General features: G+C 46.0%; 1 protein-coding gene across 1 annotated transcript; it reads right to left on the bottom strand.

The window, feature by feature from the left end:
* Window positions 1-7,186: 7,186 nt before the first annotated feature.
* On the bottom strand, window positions 7,187-15,120 carry Rlbp1 (retinaldehyde binding protein 1). The gene is made up of 7 exons (XM_071607419.1): window positions 15,109-15,120; window positions 14,767-14,910; window positions 12,949-13,153; window positions 10,907-11,085; window positions 9,320-9,478; window positions 7,656-7,766; window positions 7,187-7,345 (listed from the first exon to the last, which is right to left on the bottom strand). Exons 1-7 carry the CDS (start codon window positions 15,118-15,120, stop codon window positions 7,187-7,189), a joined length of 969 nt encoding a protein of 322 aa, XP_071463520.1.
* Between the last annotated feature and the right edge of the window lie 2,785 nt (window positions 15,121-17,905).

Genomic DNA, 17,905 nt, shown 5'->3' with positions numbered 1-17,905 from the left:
AGGGCTGGGCACAGCTCAGCCAAGAGAGCTATACCACCCACAAGAGCCTTGCACTCAGAGCCCTCCTGGGCCATGCAAAGCCTTTGATGAGCTGGGTCAGGTAGAGAGTATTGGCTTTAGAAGATGGGCATTAGCAAGATCAATATCAGATTACGGGGCTGGGGATGTAGCTCAAATGGTAGTGTGCTTGCCTAGCATGCATGAGGCACTGGGCTCGATTCTCATCACCACATAAAATAAAAGATATTGTGTCCACCTAAAGCTAAAAAATAAATATTTAAAAAATATATCAGGCTACAAGATTCATCCTTCTTAACAAGCTTCTCCCCCAAAAAAAATAATGATCCAAGAAAACAAACTTGGAAAGAATACTACCTATGAAAAGCATGACAAGGGCCAGGTACAGTGGCACACACTTGTAATCTCAGCAACTAGGGAGACTGAGGCAGGAGGATTGCAAGCTTAAGGACCAGCCTGGGCAACTTGGAAAGATCCTGTCTCAGAAAGCACCAGGGATGTAGCTTGATGTTAGAGCATTCCAGGGTTCAACCCCCAATACAAAAAAGGAAAAAACATAGAAGAGATTTCAGCTCCTGGGTATTGAATAAGTAGGTGCTAACCGCTTGCCAGTGTGGTCCTTTGCTGTATCTCTGCTAAGCAAACTTTTAGCATTTGTTGCTACCCCGATACAGCTAATATTTTTTTTCAATTATACCTTTCATTAATAGGCTTTTCAGCTCTGGTTGTGTAGGGAGTTACTTTCCCATGGTAAAGACTGAACACCTAACTGGATGGCCCTCTGTATGACCATCTCCCCTCCTCATTTCTCTCTTAATTGTCCTTAGAGGGAATTACAGGAAGGTACCAGCCACTTACCTGAATGGTTTAAAGACATTACAAGCAGTCTGGCCTTGAACTACTGAAAATCTCCCCAAAGGAGACAAATTAAATCCCTCTCTCCTATGGTTGTGTGCTACCCAGAACTTCCTATTGACTAGTTGGAATTATATCAGTACCTCTACTGAACACTGGTTAGTTTCTTCTTAAAATTGTTTCCTCTTTTATCTGATGATGGTTGGGGACCCAGATCTGACATAAATGAAGTTCTTACTTCCTTATTCCTCTTTCCCTTTTCTACCTGCACCTCCCCCACCTCCAGAAATAAATGAAGCAAATATTTGAAACAAGTAGTAACAGCCAGAGGGACTCAGAACCAGAATTGTTGGGTTAGAGTTACATCCTAACCATTTCTAGCCCTTTAATCCTAAGCAGGTCATATGCGCGTGCACACACATACACACACATCTTACAGGATATATATATATATATATATATATATATATATATATATATACACACACACACACACACACACACACATAAAATAGTTTCCAAAAAATTTAATATATTTAGTTTCCAAAACATATAAATATATTTGTATTTATTTGCATATAAAATTTTTTTCATATTTTACCTGTAAGATGACTGTAAGAATGCCTGCCTCAGAATATTGAGGGGCTTCAAATAATGTTTTTCAAAGTGTCCCTGTTATTTCAGGCAGTGGTTTTGACTTTGTTTGGTTCCCACTCATAAATCATCTCCTGGACAGTGTAGAAACTAGAAGACAAGTGTCCTCGTGGGGTAGCTCTATGCCAAAGTCTCCTCAGGGAAATACGGAGAGGTTTAGTTTCCAAAACATTTCTGGGCTTGGAAACTCAAGACGAGCTGCAAGTGTGCACCATCAAACCCTGATCCTAATTTTTTCCTTGTTAATATAGTCATGTTGAGAAATCACACATGTTCTGCCTAATGACAAGGCTACTTCTGAGCACAGCCCCAGGGAGGAGATTGCTCTTATTCTAGGACATTTGGCCTATGACTACTGCTTTCCCACCTGAACTTTTGTAGCCCAGGCTGAAAGAGCCAGGCTTCAGCATCCCTGCTTTTCTCTCCTCTCTGCTCGAGTGCAAATTTTGCCTTTAAAATCTTAGATATTAGCTGGGTGTAGTGGTACACACCTGGTAATCCCAGGAACTCGGGAGGCTGAGGCAGGAGGATGACAGGTTTGAGGTTAGTCTCAGCAACTTAGCAAGTCCCTAAGCAACTTAACAAGATCCTCTATCAAAAAATAAGAAAGGGGGAGAAAAAATAAGAAAAGCAGGGAGTTGTGGCTCAGTGGTAGAGTGCTTGCCTAGCATGTGTGAGGCACTGGGTTCGTTTCTCAGCATCACATATAAGCAAATAAATAAAGGTCCATTAATAACTAATAAAAATATAAGAATAGGGCCTGGGGTTGTAGCTCAGCGGTAGAGCATTTGCCTGGTATATGGGAGGCACTTTGTTCGATCCTCAGTACCACATTTAAAAATAATAAAAATAAAGGTATTGTGTCCATCTACAACTAAAAAATAAAATTAAAAGAAAAAAAGAAAGAAAGATGGGGCCGGGGATGTGGCTCAAGTGGTAGCACGCTCACCTAGCCCTGCGTGAGGCACTGGGTTCGATTCTCAGCACCACATAAAAATAAAATAAAGATGTTGTGTCCACCTAAAACTAAAAAATTAATATTTTTTTTAAAAAAGAAAGAAAGGCTATGGATGTAGGTCAATGGTAGAGCACCCTGGGTTCGATCCCAGTAGCAAAAAAAAAACTTACCAGCTTCCACATCTTCACCTTCTCCATATGTCTATACACAGTGCTTTAGCAGTGCACATTTTAGCTACCTGGGGAGCTTGGAAAGATATGGATGGCCAGGCTGTATGTCAGACCAAGTGAACCAATCCCGTGGCTGGGGCTCAGGGTGAAATAATTTTAAAGCTTCCCCAGAGGATTCCAACTGGCAGGAAGTTTGCAAACCACTGCTTTGGAAGCTTTGATGAGCTCTTTAATGTGCAATCCCCTGGGAGTCTTGCTATAAAAATGCAGGTTCAGACTCAGTAGATCTAGGGTGGGGCTACAATTATGCATTGCTAGTGAGCTCTAAACAGGTGATCTGTGAATGGTGAGGTTCCTGGGGAACCACTGAGCTTCCAAAACCAACACTGCTGAGTTTCATAGAAGTGGGATCAGAAATGGTCCAGTTCACCCTTTAGATGACTGTCCACCTCTTTTCCTAGCTGGCTTGACTATGATAAAGGCACACACCTCTTCCAGGAGCTTTACCAGGCAGCACTAGCCTCCTCCAGTAACTTGGTGAACTCAAGGATATGAGCCGGGGCCGATCCTGCTCAGAGACTCTCTGAGGCTTGGAGGACATTTCTCTAGTGAAACCTCTACCCACACCTGGATGAATGGCCTCCAGAGTCTGCTGTCTTCAGTCCTCCAAGGGGCTATGTGGGGATGCAGCAATACATTGCCACAAACTTCCACCCTCGCATTCTGCTCCAATTGCCGTTTGCAGCAGAATCCCTGCCTCACCCCAGATGTCTCCAAAAGGAAGTCACTTGGGCACCAAATGGTTGTCATAAAATTCTTGCTTCCTGTGGCTTTCAGGAGTATTTTTATGCTCGCTGTCCCACTTGTGCTCTCTCTCTCTCTCTCTCTCTCTCTCTCTCTCGTGTCAGGTGGGGAAGAAGCACGTGTAGGACTTGCACACATAAGCAGCTGGGATTTTGTGGGAGCTGAGTATGTCATATTTTAATATTCGTGATCTTCACCCATGTTCTCCCAATGGTGGTGGCACCACCTTCCTAGAAAAGATCTGGCCAGCCAGCCCCCCTCCCTGCCTAAGGGGCAGTGCCAAGGCAGGGTCAGCAGGGGGCGGTGCTGGCTCACAGTCAGAGCAGGCTCAGTGGGTCCCAACCCTCTGGCTTCTCCCTGAGAAACCTACTGGGTTTTCTTGTCACACAGAGTCCCCAGGCTATGGTAAAGAACCCGGAGCTAGGTCCCCCAGCCCTGCTAACTTTAAGAGGAACCTCAGATACTAGAGTTTAAGTAGGATCCAAGGCTGACCCAGGAGCCTCCTGGCTAGCACTTGCCTGCCGCTTTCTCTCCATCCTGACCACTCTATAAATTCTGAACTGCCACAAATCAGGACGGCCTGGTTGTGTCCAGGAGGGCTCCTGGCAACTAGGGGATAGGGAAGAGATGGGAGTCAGCAGAAAGGATCAACCACTGGTTCCCTTAGATTTGGATATAACTCTTTCAAAAGAATTAGAAGTATATATATGGAGAACATAAAAAATATTTCCTACAATTTTCCCCCCTTTTTGGTGCTGGGGATCTTACCTAGAACCACAGGCATGCTAGGAAAGTGTTCTACCACTGAACTACATCCCCAGCCCCAACAACTCCGCTTCTCTTCCTCTTTCCTTTCCTCCTCTCTCCCTCCCTCCCCCCACCTCTTTAATTTTTTGTTTTATTTTACTTTATTAAATAGTGTCTGGCTATGTTGCTCAGGCTGTCTCCACAACTCCTGGGTTCAAGGGCTCTTCTGGTGCATCCCCATGCACCAACACACCCAGCTTTCATTCCTTTAAATTCCTTAACTCGGGCTGGGGATATAGCTCAGTTAGTACGGTGCATGCCTCGCATGCCCAAGGCCCTGGGTTCAACCCCTAGAACCACCAAAAAAAAAAAAAAAAATTTTCCTGGGACAGGATTGTGGCTCAGTGGTAGAGCTGCTTGCCTAGCATGCATGAAGCATGGGGTTTGATCCCCTGCACCACATAAAAATAAAGATATTGTGTCCATCTACAACTAAAAAAAATATTAAAAAAAAAATTCCTTAACTCAGCCCATCCCCACCCCAACTGTGCCAGCGACAGCCCTGAAAGGGTCACCAGTGCCCTCCATCTTGGCAGATGTCAGTTCCATTGTCACCATTTGACTCAGTTGCCCCTGGGACACAGTTGCCCAGGTTGTTGTACTTGAGATGCCTTCTTAGTGCCAGAGGTTCCTAGGAAATCCTGCAGGGTGAGGGCACTGAAGCTGCTGAGCCCCCTTTAACCAGCTTTGTTCTGTTTAAATTTGTATGCCAAGACTCCACGTCAAAGTGATTTGAAAGGGAGGAGGGGCTCAACTTTTAAAAAGTAGCGAAGCAGGGGCTTGAGGGAAAATCCTCACTGGTCAGCAGCCTCTCATTCTACCCACAATAATAATTTGCTGATTCCTCCTCCAGTTCGGAAGTCCTGTGTAAATACCATTGCTTGTTAACTGCGATTTTGGGGGCAAGGATACTGGGGATTGAACCCAGGGCAGGAGCTTTCCCAGTGAGCTACATCCCCAACCCCAATCTCAGTTTTTTTTCTTTCTTTTCTTTTTCTTTCTTTCTTTCTTTTTTTTTTTTTTTTTTTTTTTGTACCAGGGATTGAACCCAAGGGTGCTTAACCATTGAGCCACATCCTCAGCTCATTTTTGTATTTTATTTAGAAAGAAAGTCTCGCTGAATTGCTGAGGCTAACTTTGAACTCACAACTCTCCTACCTCAGCCTCCCAAGTCTCTGGGATTAGGTGTGTGCTCCATCACACCTGGCTCCACCCCACTTTTTTAAAGACAGGATCTCACTAAGTTGCTTAGGCCCTGGCTACACTGCTAAAGCTAGCCTCAAACTCACAATCCTCCTGCCTCAGCCTGGGATGACAGATGTGCACCACTGTGCCCATCTTGACTGTGAATGTTATAAAGAAGGAAATTACTGTCATTTGGTGGCACACACCTATAAACCCAGTGACTTGGGAGGCTGAGACAGGAGGATTGCGAATCTAAGACCAGCCTTAGCAACTTAGCAAGATCCTGTCTCAAAATAAAAACTGAAAAGGACTTGGGATGTAGCTCAGTGGTAAAGCTTCCCTGGGTTTAATCTCCAGTACCCCCCAAAAAAAAGAAGAAGTTACAAGTTACTTGGGTAATAAGCATAGACTACAAACCTAGGCATGGAAAAATGGATCAATGCATACATATATAAATGTACGTTCACATTTACATGTACATAGCCTCATTATAGATAAGAGAAATTCTGGAAGGTGTGAAATCAAGTGGAAGGCCCTGCCACAAACAGTGGGTAGAGCATCAAATGTGCTTCATACATGCAAGGAGTAAGATTACTCCACCAACTGGGGCAGACAAATCTTGATTTGGTTTATTGGGATACCTCAGTGGTTGCAACCAGGCCAGTCAACCCTTCCCTATCACCACTAGCCAAACAATAGCAATGAGAGTCTGCTTCCAGTTGGGAAAGTAAATATAGCATCTTAGGAGAATTATCTGTCAATGGTTGGGAGCCCTTTGCCAGATGAGCCAGAGGAAGTCACATGCTCAGCAGAGGCTTCTCATCTACAAAAATGAACACATACTCAAAAATCTCTAAGCACTGGAGGAAAGACAATTCCATAGGAGGAAAGCATTTATATTTGTCAGAACATGCAGATTTAATAAGTTCATTACTTCAAGGTGCCTGAAACTAAAACAAAGAAGAGTTTAACTGTGTAACTTGAGGACTGAGAGTATGCTCAGAGAAATTATCACCTGTAAATTTAAGTAAAACCATTCATCAAGGCAAGGGGTCTAGGGGAGACAGTTTTTTTGTGTGGAAAGGAGGACAGATGAGGACATGACTGCCACCCTGGGAAGAGGTCCAAGCTCCTAACCATCATTGCACACATGAGACTGCACCTGGCCAAGGGGAGCAGGTCATCCCAGAATGAAGCTGCTCTGAGGCTGCTTCCACCCTGAATTTCTCTGTGGAAAACCCCTTGCCTGTCAACCAGTCACCATGGTCACTGTGTTCCATTTGAACTTAAATCCTCCCTCTTTTAATTGTATGGGCGAGGGAGGCTTTTAACCCAGCCTCTTTGCCTGTTTTCACAGACCCTAGAAAAACTCTGTTACAAAAAACAAAAAAAATTATTGAGAAGCCTGTTTAGAATCTTTGAAATGCAACCTCATATAAAAGTCACTGTCCCATAGCTTTAGAGGCACATGGAGATATAACTGCCTGAATTCTTCTGTTCCAAGGGAATTCCCTCTGCTTTATTGCCCTGACCCAAATTTGGGGAAACGGTGACATCAGAGCTCACCTAATCCTAGGAAGTCACCTCAGGAGGCCCTTTCCCAGCCTTGGTGCAGGGTGGCTGAGGAGAGGCCCAGGGTGGCTGAGGAGAGGCCCGGGGTGGCTGAAGAGAGGCCTAGGGTGGCTGAGGAGAGGCCCAGGGATGCTAACTACAATTCAAATGGCAGGACATGTCCTCACAAGGCTGTGCTTTCAGCCTGGACCCGGGGGCCAAAGAGCAGCTCAGCCACAGCTTTGCCATCATATTTGGGCTGCGTGCCTCCAAAGTCAGCTGGCAGAATGTTCTCATCAATCTCCTGGAAGAAGCCAGAGAGGTCATCTCCATGGACAAAGACCTGCAGGGAAGCAAGGAAGACAGCTAAGCCAAAAGTGCCCTGAGGATGAAGGATGAGGGCAGGAGAGGGACAGAGGGATAAAGCCGCATCATGGTATCTTGCCTGGTGACATCCTTCTCCACTGTCCTCCATGTTGTGCAATCAGGGGGATCCACTCAGCTTGGGAACAGGGCACAGTCTAAGAAGGGCTCAGGTGGGGTCCTCATCCCACTGCCCTCTCGCCCCTCTTGTATCGTGAGCTCTTTCCTGCTCCAGCCCCACACTCACTCACCAGCTCACCAGCACCTGCCTGGGCAGGCCATGCACTCACCCTCTCAAGCAGCTTGCTCTTCAAGAAGGGCTTGACCACATTGTAGGTGGTGGTGAAGTACCACGGCTGGTGGATGAAGTGGATGGCCTTGAACCGTGCTGGGAAGGAATCCTACAGTGACAGAGAGTGTTTTCAGACCCCCCCCAACCCCACAGTCCTAATGACTTCAGAAGCTCCCCATCACCCCCTACCCCAGGGACTGCCTCTCCTCATGGCATGAGGACCAACTAGTCCAACACCCCATGGAAGGCCAGCCAGCAGGGAGCCCCGGCTTCACTGAGGCTCCAAGTGGCAGGTAGGAAGCACCAGAAGTCACATGCCCAACCCTCTCCCCCAGATTTAAAAACAAACAAACAAAAAAAAAACTACAATTAATTGAACAATAAAATGGGGGCTGGGGTTGTGGCTCAGTAGCAGAGCACTTGCCTAGCATGTGTGAGGCACTGGGTTTGATTCTCAGCACTGCATGTAAATAAATAAATAAAATAAAGGTTCATCAACAACTAATAAAAATATTTTTAAAAATTAAAATTAAAAAATAAATGAAATGGTAGACTTGCTTGGTTTTTTAGTGGAAGTGTTTTCAGACCCACTTGCTCATCAAGTGGACTGCAAACTATTATAGACCACAGAGACACTGTGGTCGTTACTCATTGTCCTTCCGCCCTTCTGACAACCCTCCCTTCAACTCTCCCAATACACATAGAATAGCTCTAAAATAGCTCTAAGAAAGGATGGCTGACACATCAGCATATATAGGAGTAGCCATCAGGGAGTTGGTGATATCCCTTCTTCAGGGTAAATTCACAAAGAGAGGTAGCATGATATAATGGACAGAGAGCCTGGGATTCCAGGTAGAAAATGTAGGTTTAAGCTGGGCATTACGGGCTAGGGATGTGGCTCAAGCGGTAGCGCGCTCGCCTAGCATGCGTGCGGCCCGGGTTTGATCCTCAAAGATGTTGTGTCTGCCGAAAACTAAAAAATAAATATTAAGCTTGGCATCGCGGTGCACACCTGTAGTCTCAGCTATTGGGGAGGCTGAAGTAGGAGGCCCACTTAAGCCCAGAAGTTTGAGACCAGCCTGTGCAGCATTACCAAGATCTTATCTCAAAAAACAAACAGGCTGAGCACGATGGCACATGCATGTAATCCCAGTGGCTCAGGAGGCTGAAGCAGGAAGATGTCGAGTTCAAAGCCAGACTCAGCAACTTAGTGAGGCCCTAAGCAATTCAGTGAGAACCCGTCTCTAAATAAAATAAAAAAGGACTGGAGATGTGGCTCAGTGGTTGAGTGCCCTGAGTTCAATCCCCAGTACCAAATATGTGTGTGTGTGTGTGTGTTTTCAAGTCCAGTCTCTACCACTTTATTACCATGCGACCTTGAGAAAAGTCACTTAAAATTTTGAGCCTCAGTTTCCAGGTTTGTTAAAAAAAAGCAGGGGGAGAACACTCTGGAGGATCCAATGACATAATGACTGTACACCTGGCAAACTTTCCATCAATATGCAGGTGTCTGTGGTTGGAACTGTGGTTGTCATTATTCTTTATGGCACTAGAGGGTCAATATCTTAGGTTCCAGCCAGCACCATGAATCTAGGAAACCAGGCCTAGCCTCTCAGGACCCCACCTGTGGAGGTTCCTATATGGTAGGTCCCAAGGCCTCACCTGGAGCATGTCCACCATCTTCCTGAGATCCGAAGTCCGGAGCCTGGAGGCCTGCTGCATGGTAAAGCCCTGAAAGTTCTCAATGATACAGAAGCCATTAATTTGAGTTTCTTCATTCTCCAGTAGCTTCTCCAGGATGAAGCAATAGGCCTGCAAGATCTGGAGCACAGAGTAGACAGGGCATAAGATCCAACCCGCAAAGATAATTAAGGTTTAAGATCCTGAAAGAAGAGCTAACTGGTACATTTTTTAAAAATTTTTTTTAGTTGTAGTTGGACACAATATCTTTATTTATTTATTTTTTATGTGGTGCTGAGGAGCGAACCCAGTGCCTCACAGATGTGAGACGGGCACTCTACCATTAAGCTACAGCCCCAGCCTGGTACATTCTTTACTAGAGGAATTTGCCACAGGTTTCCATGTAGGACCATTCCCCTCTATGGGTACATACCCTCAAAAATGAATGTTATATTCATGGATAGACACCAAAGTGGTTAACTCAACATAAATACTTATAATAGTGGAACCAGTGGACCTAACTGTCCATCAATAAGGGACTGGTGAAATTATGGTACATTTATACCACAGAGAAGTTTAAAACGATGCAGAGGACAGGAAAATGCTCATGGTCTATCATTGAACAACATGGACCTATTTTTATAAGAAGAATACTTGTGTATGACCAGATTCAGTGACGCACACCTGTAATCCCAGCAACTCAAGAGGCTAAGGCAGAAGGATCAGAAGTTCAAGGTCAGTCTAGGCAACTTAACAAGAGCCTGTCTCAAAATAAAAAATAAAAGGAATGCAATATAGTTAAATGGCACAGTGTTCCTGGGTTCAATCCCTAGTACCACAATAAAAATAAAAAGAGAGACCAATGGAACAAAATAGAAAGTCCAGAAATAGACCCAAGTACATATGAAAATATAGACTATGGTAAGTATGACACCTCAAGTCATTGGGAAAAGATGGACTTTTAAATAAGTTGTGTTGGGATATCTAGATAACATTTTTTAAATTGAGTTTGTACTATTTTTTTCTAATTTAAATAACCTATTTAAGCATTAGTGGCACATGTCAAAGTTCTCCCAAGATAGACCTTAATTCTTCCGCTCAGGGCAGCCCTCTTAAGGGCTCAGAGAAACAAAAATCACATAATATGAGTACAAAGAACTCAAGCTGCTAAATAGGATGGAACTTTCCAGAATCTCTTCCAGCCCACACAGTACACTAATCCCTGTTCTCTTTCTCTCAGCTTTAAGCATTTGGCAGGGCTGCCCTCTGCTTGTGGCCCACAGCTGCTGTCCCGGTTTGGCACTTGGCAGCGACACTCAGGGACAGCCATGTACTATTGGCCAGTGATCCCTGCTTGCAAAGCTCCTGGGCTTTCCAGATGCCCTGGCACATCCTAGGAATTTCCCCCCTGACCAGAAGGGCCAGGTGACAGGTGGCTGCCTGTCTTTTCCCCTCCATAGGCCTTGCCTCCTGAGGAATCAGGAATGAAGGTTCACTAGAGACAAGGATAAGGGAAGGAAGCCCAGCTCACCCACAGGATGGGAAGGAGCCAGGTGAGCTCCCACTGACCTCATCAAAGGTGATTTCTTCACATTGCCAGTTCTCAATTTTGAAAAGCATGACCACTCGGCCATACTTATCCCGACTGGAAAGGACACCAGGGTAGCCAGCCTCAATGGTACAGCGAACAGCCTCCAGGGATAGGCTGTCGAAGAGTTCGGGGTACTGCAGCCGGAAGTTCACATAGCCTGGTGGAAAAAGAACCCAGTGCCCCCTTAGTGAGCCATCCCCACCCTAATACATCCCACCTCCCAGGGGGGCACACAGTGGGGGAGAAGAAGACCTGGGCTCCTGCCTGGCTCCTCCACATCCTGTGTGTAGCTAAACAGGATTCTCAACTTATTTGAGCTCCATTTTCCTCTCCAACAAATGGGATGATAATATTGTCCTATCTCACCAAATGGTGTGGCAATCAAACAAGACTCAGGGTGTAAACTATGTAGTCCTAAACACAGGGATGTTTATTGCTGGTTATGTTCTTTCCCATGGGGACAAGGCACAGGTTTTTCAGTTGGGCTCAGAGTTAGCTGAGTGAGGGTGTAGACAGGGCTGTAGTAAAGCCCCAAAGATAAAATCCAAACCCAAGGAAGATGCAGAGGCCATTCCTGATTCTATTAACACCTCCGCTGTCCACAAACTCCATCCTCACCTATCCTGAAAAGGTCCCTGCCTCTGTGGCTATCTGCACCACCAAACATGAGCTTTGGAGAAGCTGGACCTGGAGGAGGTGTTCGGGGAGCATTTGCCAAGGTTGGTGCCTGCCACACCAACCTCCTCACTATTCCAGAACATTCCAGTCACATCCCACCACCTTGCCTTTGCCTTGTTGTTCCCTGCTTTTCTCCCAAACATCTCATGTTCTTAGGGTCACACTTTGCACTGGGGGCCTCCTGACCACTTTATCCACCTCCTTTATTTTTCTCCTTGTCCCTATCACTAATAATCTATATGCTTTTACTTATCTGATTTTTCATTTCCACAGTTAGAATATAAATTCCATGAAGGCAGAGGATGCTTGTGGTTTTTTTTTTTTTTTTTTTTGGTGGGAGGGGGCGTTACTAGGATTGAACTCAGGGTGCTTAACCACTGAGCTACACCCCTCGCCCCTTTTTACTTTATTTTGAGACAGAGTCTCACTAAGTTGCCCAGGCTGGCTTCAAACTTGCCATCCTCCTGCCTCAGTCTCCCAAGTTGCTGGGATCACAGGTGTGCTCCCCCGTGCCCTACAAAGGCAAGGGATTCTTATCCGTTTTGCATTCCTTGGCCTAAAACAGTGGTTGGCACAGCATGGTACTGAATTAAAATTTGGGGAAGGAAGGAAGAAGTAAGAAAAAGAAAATCAGCCTGCAGAGAGAGGGCCTGCTCAGACCCTTCCTTATCCAGGAATCAAAAACTTGACTTTTTTTTAGGAAAACCCTTCCTCCTTCCAGCAGGGGCAGGGTAATACTACCCTGGGGTTAGCACCCTCCTTAGTTCCATTGTGCTTGAAGTTTAGGTTTAGGTAACTGCCAGGAGGGAAGCTCATACCTATGACTCTCTGGAGCATTCCAAAGCCAAATCATGGTGGTGGTGGAGGTGGTGGGGGGAATCCTGGGGGAGACTCCTCACTCTGTCATCCTTTTTTTTTTTTTTTTCTTTTTTAGCAAAGCTGGGGATGTGGAACCCAGGGCCTAGAGCATGTTAGGCAAGCACTCTGCCACAGAGCCACACTCCTAGCCCCTCATTCAAATTTGGTATTCCATTGAGTCCCAAAGTCTGGGAAAGAAGATATTCCTCTAAGAAACTGGTCCTGATATAGTCATTCGTTCATTCATTCATTCACTGACAGAGCTGAAAGGGATCTTGGAAGCTGTTTAGTTCACACACAGATTCCCATTTTACTGGGAAGGATTTGGAGGCTGACAGAGTGACTTTCCCACTGCACAAACCCACAGCATGAAAGGACATTCACGGTGCCTGGGTAAAGATGGACACCCTCCTCATGCCCTCCTCCCACATCCCCATGGCTGCCCCACCTCCCCACCACGGTCCCTCTACCACGCACATCTCACCTTTGAGCAGCTCGTAGGCGCGGCCCACGTTGAACTTCCGTGCACGGATGAAGCGAAGAAGAAAGGCGCTGTCCCTGTCTCGCACCCTCTCCGCCACTGCCACGGCCAGTTCCTCCCCAGAGGCGGCCTGTGCCTCCACCAGCTCCTGCAGTTCTCTCACCACATCCTCCCGAGTCTCCTCCCTCTCGTTCAGCTCATCCTTGGCCTAAAACAGGGGAGAAGGGCATATGTAATGAGGCTCGCCTCACCCCGTGGGAGACTTGCCTCTGGGGTCCACAAGGGCAGCATCTGCACTGGCCTCCTCTCAATTTATGGTGTTTGGAGAAACCGTTCATCCTGGCTCTGTTCGCAGGATATGGCCAACAGTCTAAGCGTTCCTATAGTTCTACAGTAACTCCTACACTTACTACTCCGTTTTTGAGCACTCTGTAAAGTTCTTTAAATGAATTATGCCTTTTAATCATTGCCATAACTCATCATGTTTAGATTTTGTTCATTTGGTTTTTTTCCCGAGGATTATTGAACCCAAGGGTGCTTTATCATCCTCATCCCCAGACCTTTTAATTTTCTTTTACTTTTTTAGACATTGATGGACCTTTATTTTATCCATATATTTATATATGGTGCTGAGAATCAAACCCAGTGCCTCACACATGCTAGGTAAGTGCTCTACCACTGAGCTACAACCCCAGCCCCATCCTTTCAATTTTTGAGGAAAGTTCTTACTAAATTGCTGAGCCCAGTCTTTCTTTTTTGATGGGTGGTGGTGGTACTGGAGATTGGACTCTGGGGCACTCGACCACTGAGCCACGTCCCTAGCTGTATTTTGAATTTTATTTAGAGACAGTGTCTCACTGAGTTGCTTAGTGCCTTGCTTTTGGTGAGGCTGACTTTGAACTTGCAATCCACCTGTCTCAGCCTCCCCAGTTGCTGGGATCACATGTGTGCGCACTGCACCTGGTTGGGTTGTTTTCTTAATCCCATCTCTCAAATGAGTAGACTGAGGGCTGCTGGAGTGAAGGTCATTCACACAGGAGTGGAGATGAGACTCCCTACTCCTGTTGAGTCACACACTTAACCTCCCAGACTTAATTCTGATCTTTTTAAAAACAAAGATCCCCAGCAGAGGCCTCCCTGTCTCCTCCCTCTCCCCCACGGTTGCACATTTCTTTCCCTTTGCTGGGAAAGATAGGAAACCTTCCCACTTCTCAGGCAGCTCTCTCCCTGATCAGCGTAAGGGGAAACCAAGTCAAATTGAGGGACCTAAGAATACTTTTCCTTTGAGATGTTCAGAGATGCAGAGATGGGTATCAGGAGCCCAGGCACAGCTCAGCCACTTCTCACCCTCTCCAATAACCCCAAAGCAAATCTGCCAACTTCCGCAGAGTCTGATGATCTCTGAGCCAATCCAACAACCATCTTTCATAGTTACAGAAGGCGAGACTTAGAGAGGGAAAGTTATTTGCTCAAGATCACACAGCAGGTCAGATTCCAGATCTCAGTCCTCTTGCTTGTCCAGTGGGGCAACAGTTGGATAAGGGCCACATTCAAACCAGCGCTGCTCATATCTGACTCCAGAGGCTCAAGTCTAGTCTTGGATTCAACTAGTTTGGATGCAGATCTGCCCGCTGCTGTAGCCCTGAACTCTAAAATGATTGCTAGAACAATTCAATCTATCAGGTCCAGGATGACCTGGAGAGTGAAGCTAGACCATTTCTATAGGATTGAGGATGCTGTCCTGTCCTTAACCCTTATATGCACATGCCAACCCCATTTTGCCCCCATAGGCTAGCCCTCACCGTAAACCTACCACCTCACCTTCTGTAAGGTGTGGCGGGGCAGTTGGCTGCACGGGCCAAAGACAGGCCCATGGTCCTGGGTTGTGAGCTGCTCCAACTGGGCCCGGAGCTCCTGTTCTTCTTCAGGGACCATGCGGAATGTGCCCACCTGGATAGAGAAGAGTTAGGAACAGCAGCCTGAGTGAGCCAGGCAAACAGGACTTCTGAGACCCTAAACTAGTACTTTTGAGCCCAGGATTGTTGGTAAGCCCCTTCCCTTTTGGGGGACCAGGGCCCACAGAGAAGTTGTAGGGTGTAGATGATAGAAAAGCAGCAAAGGATGGAAAGAGGGCAAAAGGGAAGGAGAACCCAGGGTACTTACCACTTCTGTCATATTGCCTCTGAAAGACGCTGAGTCCTCTGGCAAAAAAAAAAAAAAAAAAGAGTTTCCTGCTTCCTCTGTCCTGACTGCTTCACACTCTGGTCCTAGGAAAGGAAGTCAGCACTGCAGTGGCAGTAGAGAGTCTGTTCTACAATTGTCTCAGAATAGTGGATCTCAAACATTCAAGTGCATTAGAATTGCCTGGGGCATTTGTTAGAAAGGCAGCTGCATGGGCCCCACCCCCATGATTCTGATTGGAGGTCTGGGCAGGGCCCAGGGCTTTCCAGGTTGGGACTCCTGCAGGTGGCTCTGAAGGAGAAGGTTCTTGGACCACATGCTGGGAAGCACTGCTCTAGGAAGTGGCATACCTACAAATGCCTCAAACCTCAGCCCTTAAGTTGGCCCAGCTAGGAAAAAAGTGGAGTTGGGCTCCTATCTCTTTCAGATCACAGCAGGTTAAGACAATCCCTACTGCCTCTGAGGCTCTTCCTCCCTAGCCCAAAGGGTACCCCAGAAATTTCCCAGCCTCGTGGTTGACCCTTTCCTCAGCATACTCGTTCTCAGGAGTGCTGGTGAAGTTACATGGTCATTATTCTGGGTATGTGTTCAGTACTTTGTGGTTCATTAAATAATTTCAGATTCATTGTCTCAGATTCAGGGCCTGGCATTATTATTCCCATTTTATATAGGAGGAAACAGGACTAAGACATTAAGTGATTTGTCTGAGGTAATACAACCCAAAATAGCCAGGATCAGGACTCAAATCTAAGTTGTGACTTCTATTGGCATGGAGAGGCAGCTGGGGAAGCAGAGAAATTGGACCTGGGTTCCTCTTCCGTCTCTCCCACATGAGAGTTATGGAATCTCACCTCAGTCTTGGATGTTCCCTGTTGGGATGGAAAGATTGGAAGTATAATTAAATAATGTATACACAAGCAGTGCCCACATGCCACCCTGCTTCCCCACTAGGGACTTCTTTTGTGTGTGTGTGAATGTTGTACTGGGCATTGAACCCAGGGCCTTGCAAGACAAGCATTCTACCAACTGAACTATATCTCCAGCCCCCACTAGGAACTTTTGATGGCACCTCTTCTGTTCCCAGATTTTCTCTTCTGCTTAGATGTCCCAGGTGCCTTTGAGGATCCTTTACTGTCTGCTACTGCCTCTGACCTCATTCCATCAGTCAGTTCAGTCACCTACTCACAATTGCTAAGTGGTAGAGTTGGGACTTGAACCTATGCCTGCCCCATACCAAGTCTGTCTTATGTCAAGAGAACCAAGACATCTCCAGACAAACTCCCTAGAAGAATTGGTATCTTAGGCCTGGATTTGAAACAGGCTTTGTCCTTTGCCACTTATGCAACCTCAGGCAAGCCATCTAACTAAGCCTCAGTTTTTTTGTTTGCAAATTGAGAATAATAACAGTACCCACCAAACAGGATCCTCATGAAAACACTATAATTTCTCTAATGTGCCCAGCAAGGTGTCTCGCTCTAGAACATCGCTCCTCTTCCCTTTCTTAACATCATACCAAACATTATCCTAAGTTGCACAAAGAGACTTGGAGGATTATCAGGAATATTTGAGGGTCTCCCACCTCCTGCCCCTCCCGCTCTGCAGTCCCAGCAAGGGCAGGGAGTTGTGGGGACTGGAATCTACCACAGGAACCAAATGTAAATCATCTCTTTGGCTGATAGACATCTACATGTGTGGGCACAGAGACAGAAAGACTGAAATGCTGCCATGTTCCCCTTAGGTCTTCTGGAACAGGAATGGACAGGCCAGTACAATTGCCCTGAGGAACTCAAGTAGGAGAGATTAGTGACTAGACATCCCCAGTTTGTTAAGGGGATCATAAGGACAAGATACTAGATCTTAGGGCTGCTTTTGTGGCTCAGTGGTAGAGCGCTTGCCTAGCATGTGTGAGGCACCAGGTTTGATCCCCAGCACCACATAAAAATAAATAAAATAAAGGTATTGTGTTCATCTACAACTTAAAAAAAATACTAATTCTTAGAAATATAGACTTAAAGTCAATGCAGCAACTAGCAACTCTTTCTAAACATGCCCAAGCAACAAACTTTGCTTTTATTTTTTAAGTTTATTTTCTTTTTCTTTCTTCCTTTTTATTTTTTTCCCCCTTTGGTACTAGGGATAGAACCCAGGGACACTTTACCTCTGAGATACATCCCTGGGTCTTTTTATTCTTTGAGACAAGGTCACACTAAATTGGCTGTGGCTGGACTTGAACTTGTGATCCTCCTGCCTCAGCTTCCTGAGATGTTGGGATAGCAACATCTGCTGAGCTACATCCCCAGCCCTCAACTTTGATTTTTTTTTAAATACTTATTTATTGATTATATACAGTGAAAAATGCCCGTCCCTCACTTCATATTGATATGGTTCCCTGCCACCTAGGATCACCATATAAAATACAAAATTTTCAATATTTGGGACATACTTAGACCAAAAAAGTATTTGTTGTACATTTGAATTCATAGTGAACTAAGCATTCTGTATTTGTATTTACTAAGTCTGCCATCAGACTGGTATGGCTCAACCGGAGAAGAGCCATCTGGTTTCAGTTTACAGGCAGGGCAGTATGTGGTCCCTGGTTCCCATCCCTGATTCCCCTGTCTAGGGCTCCCTGGCGCAGACAGTCCCCTAGTACTGACTTACCTGCCAGGTCAGCAGCTCCTCCTTGGGGCCACCTGGTACCTGAATGCCCTGGAGGTCTGAAGGTTGCCTCGGCTGGGGGCGTGGCCCAGTCAGCAGGTCAGGATTAGTGTGTCACAAG

The sequence above is a fragment of the Marmota flaviventris genome, chromosome 2 (assembly GCF_047511675.1).
Source record: "Marmota flaviventris isolate mMarFla1 chromosome 2, mMarFla1.hap1, whole genome shotgun sequence".
In the NCBI taxonomy this organism is placed as follows: domain Eukaryota; kingdom Metazoa; phylum Chordata; class Mammalia; order Rodentia; family Sciuridae; genus Marmota; species Marmota flaviventris.
This window is presented reverse-complemented; position numbering and strand designations above follow the sequence as displayed.

What these genes read in the sequence shown, in the direction of transcription:
- Rlbp1 (XM_071607419.1), bottom strand. An exon ending in CGCCTACGAGCTGCTCAAAG is followed by an intron (nt 11,086 to 12,948) that starts GTGAGATGTGCG and finishes TTTTTCCACCAG; the next exon opens with GCTATGTGAACTTCCGGCTG. An exon ending in AAGAAATCACCTTTGATGAG is followed by an intron (nt 9,479 to 10,906) that starts GTCAGTGGGAGC and finishes TCTGTGCTCCAG; the next exon opens with ATCTTGCAGGCCTATTGCTT.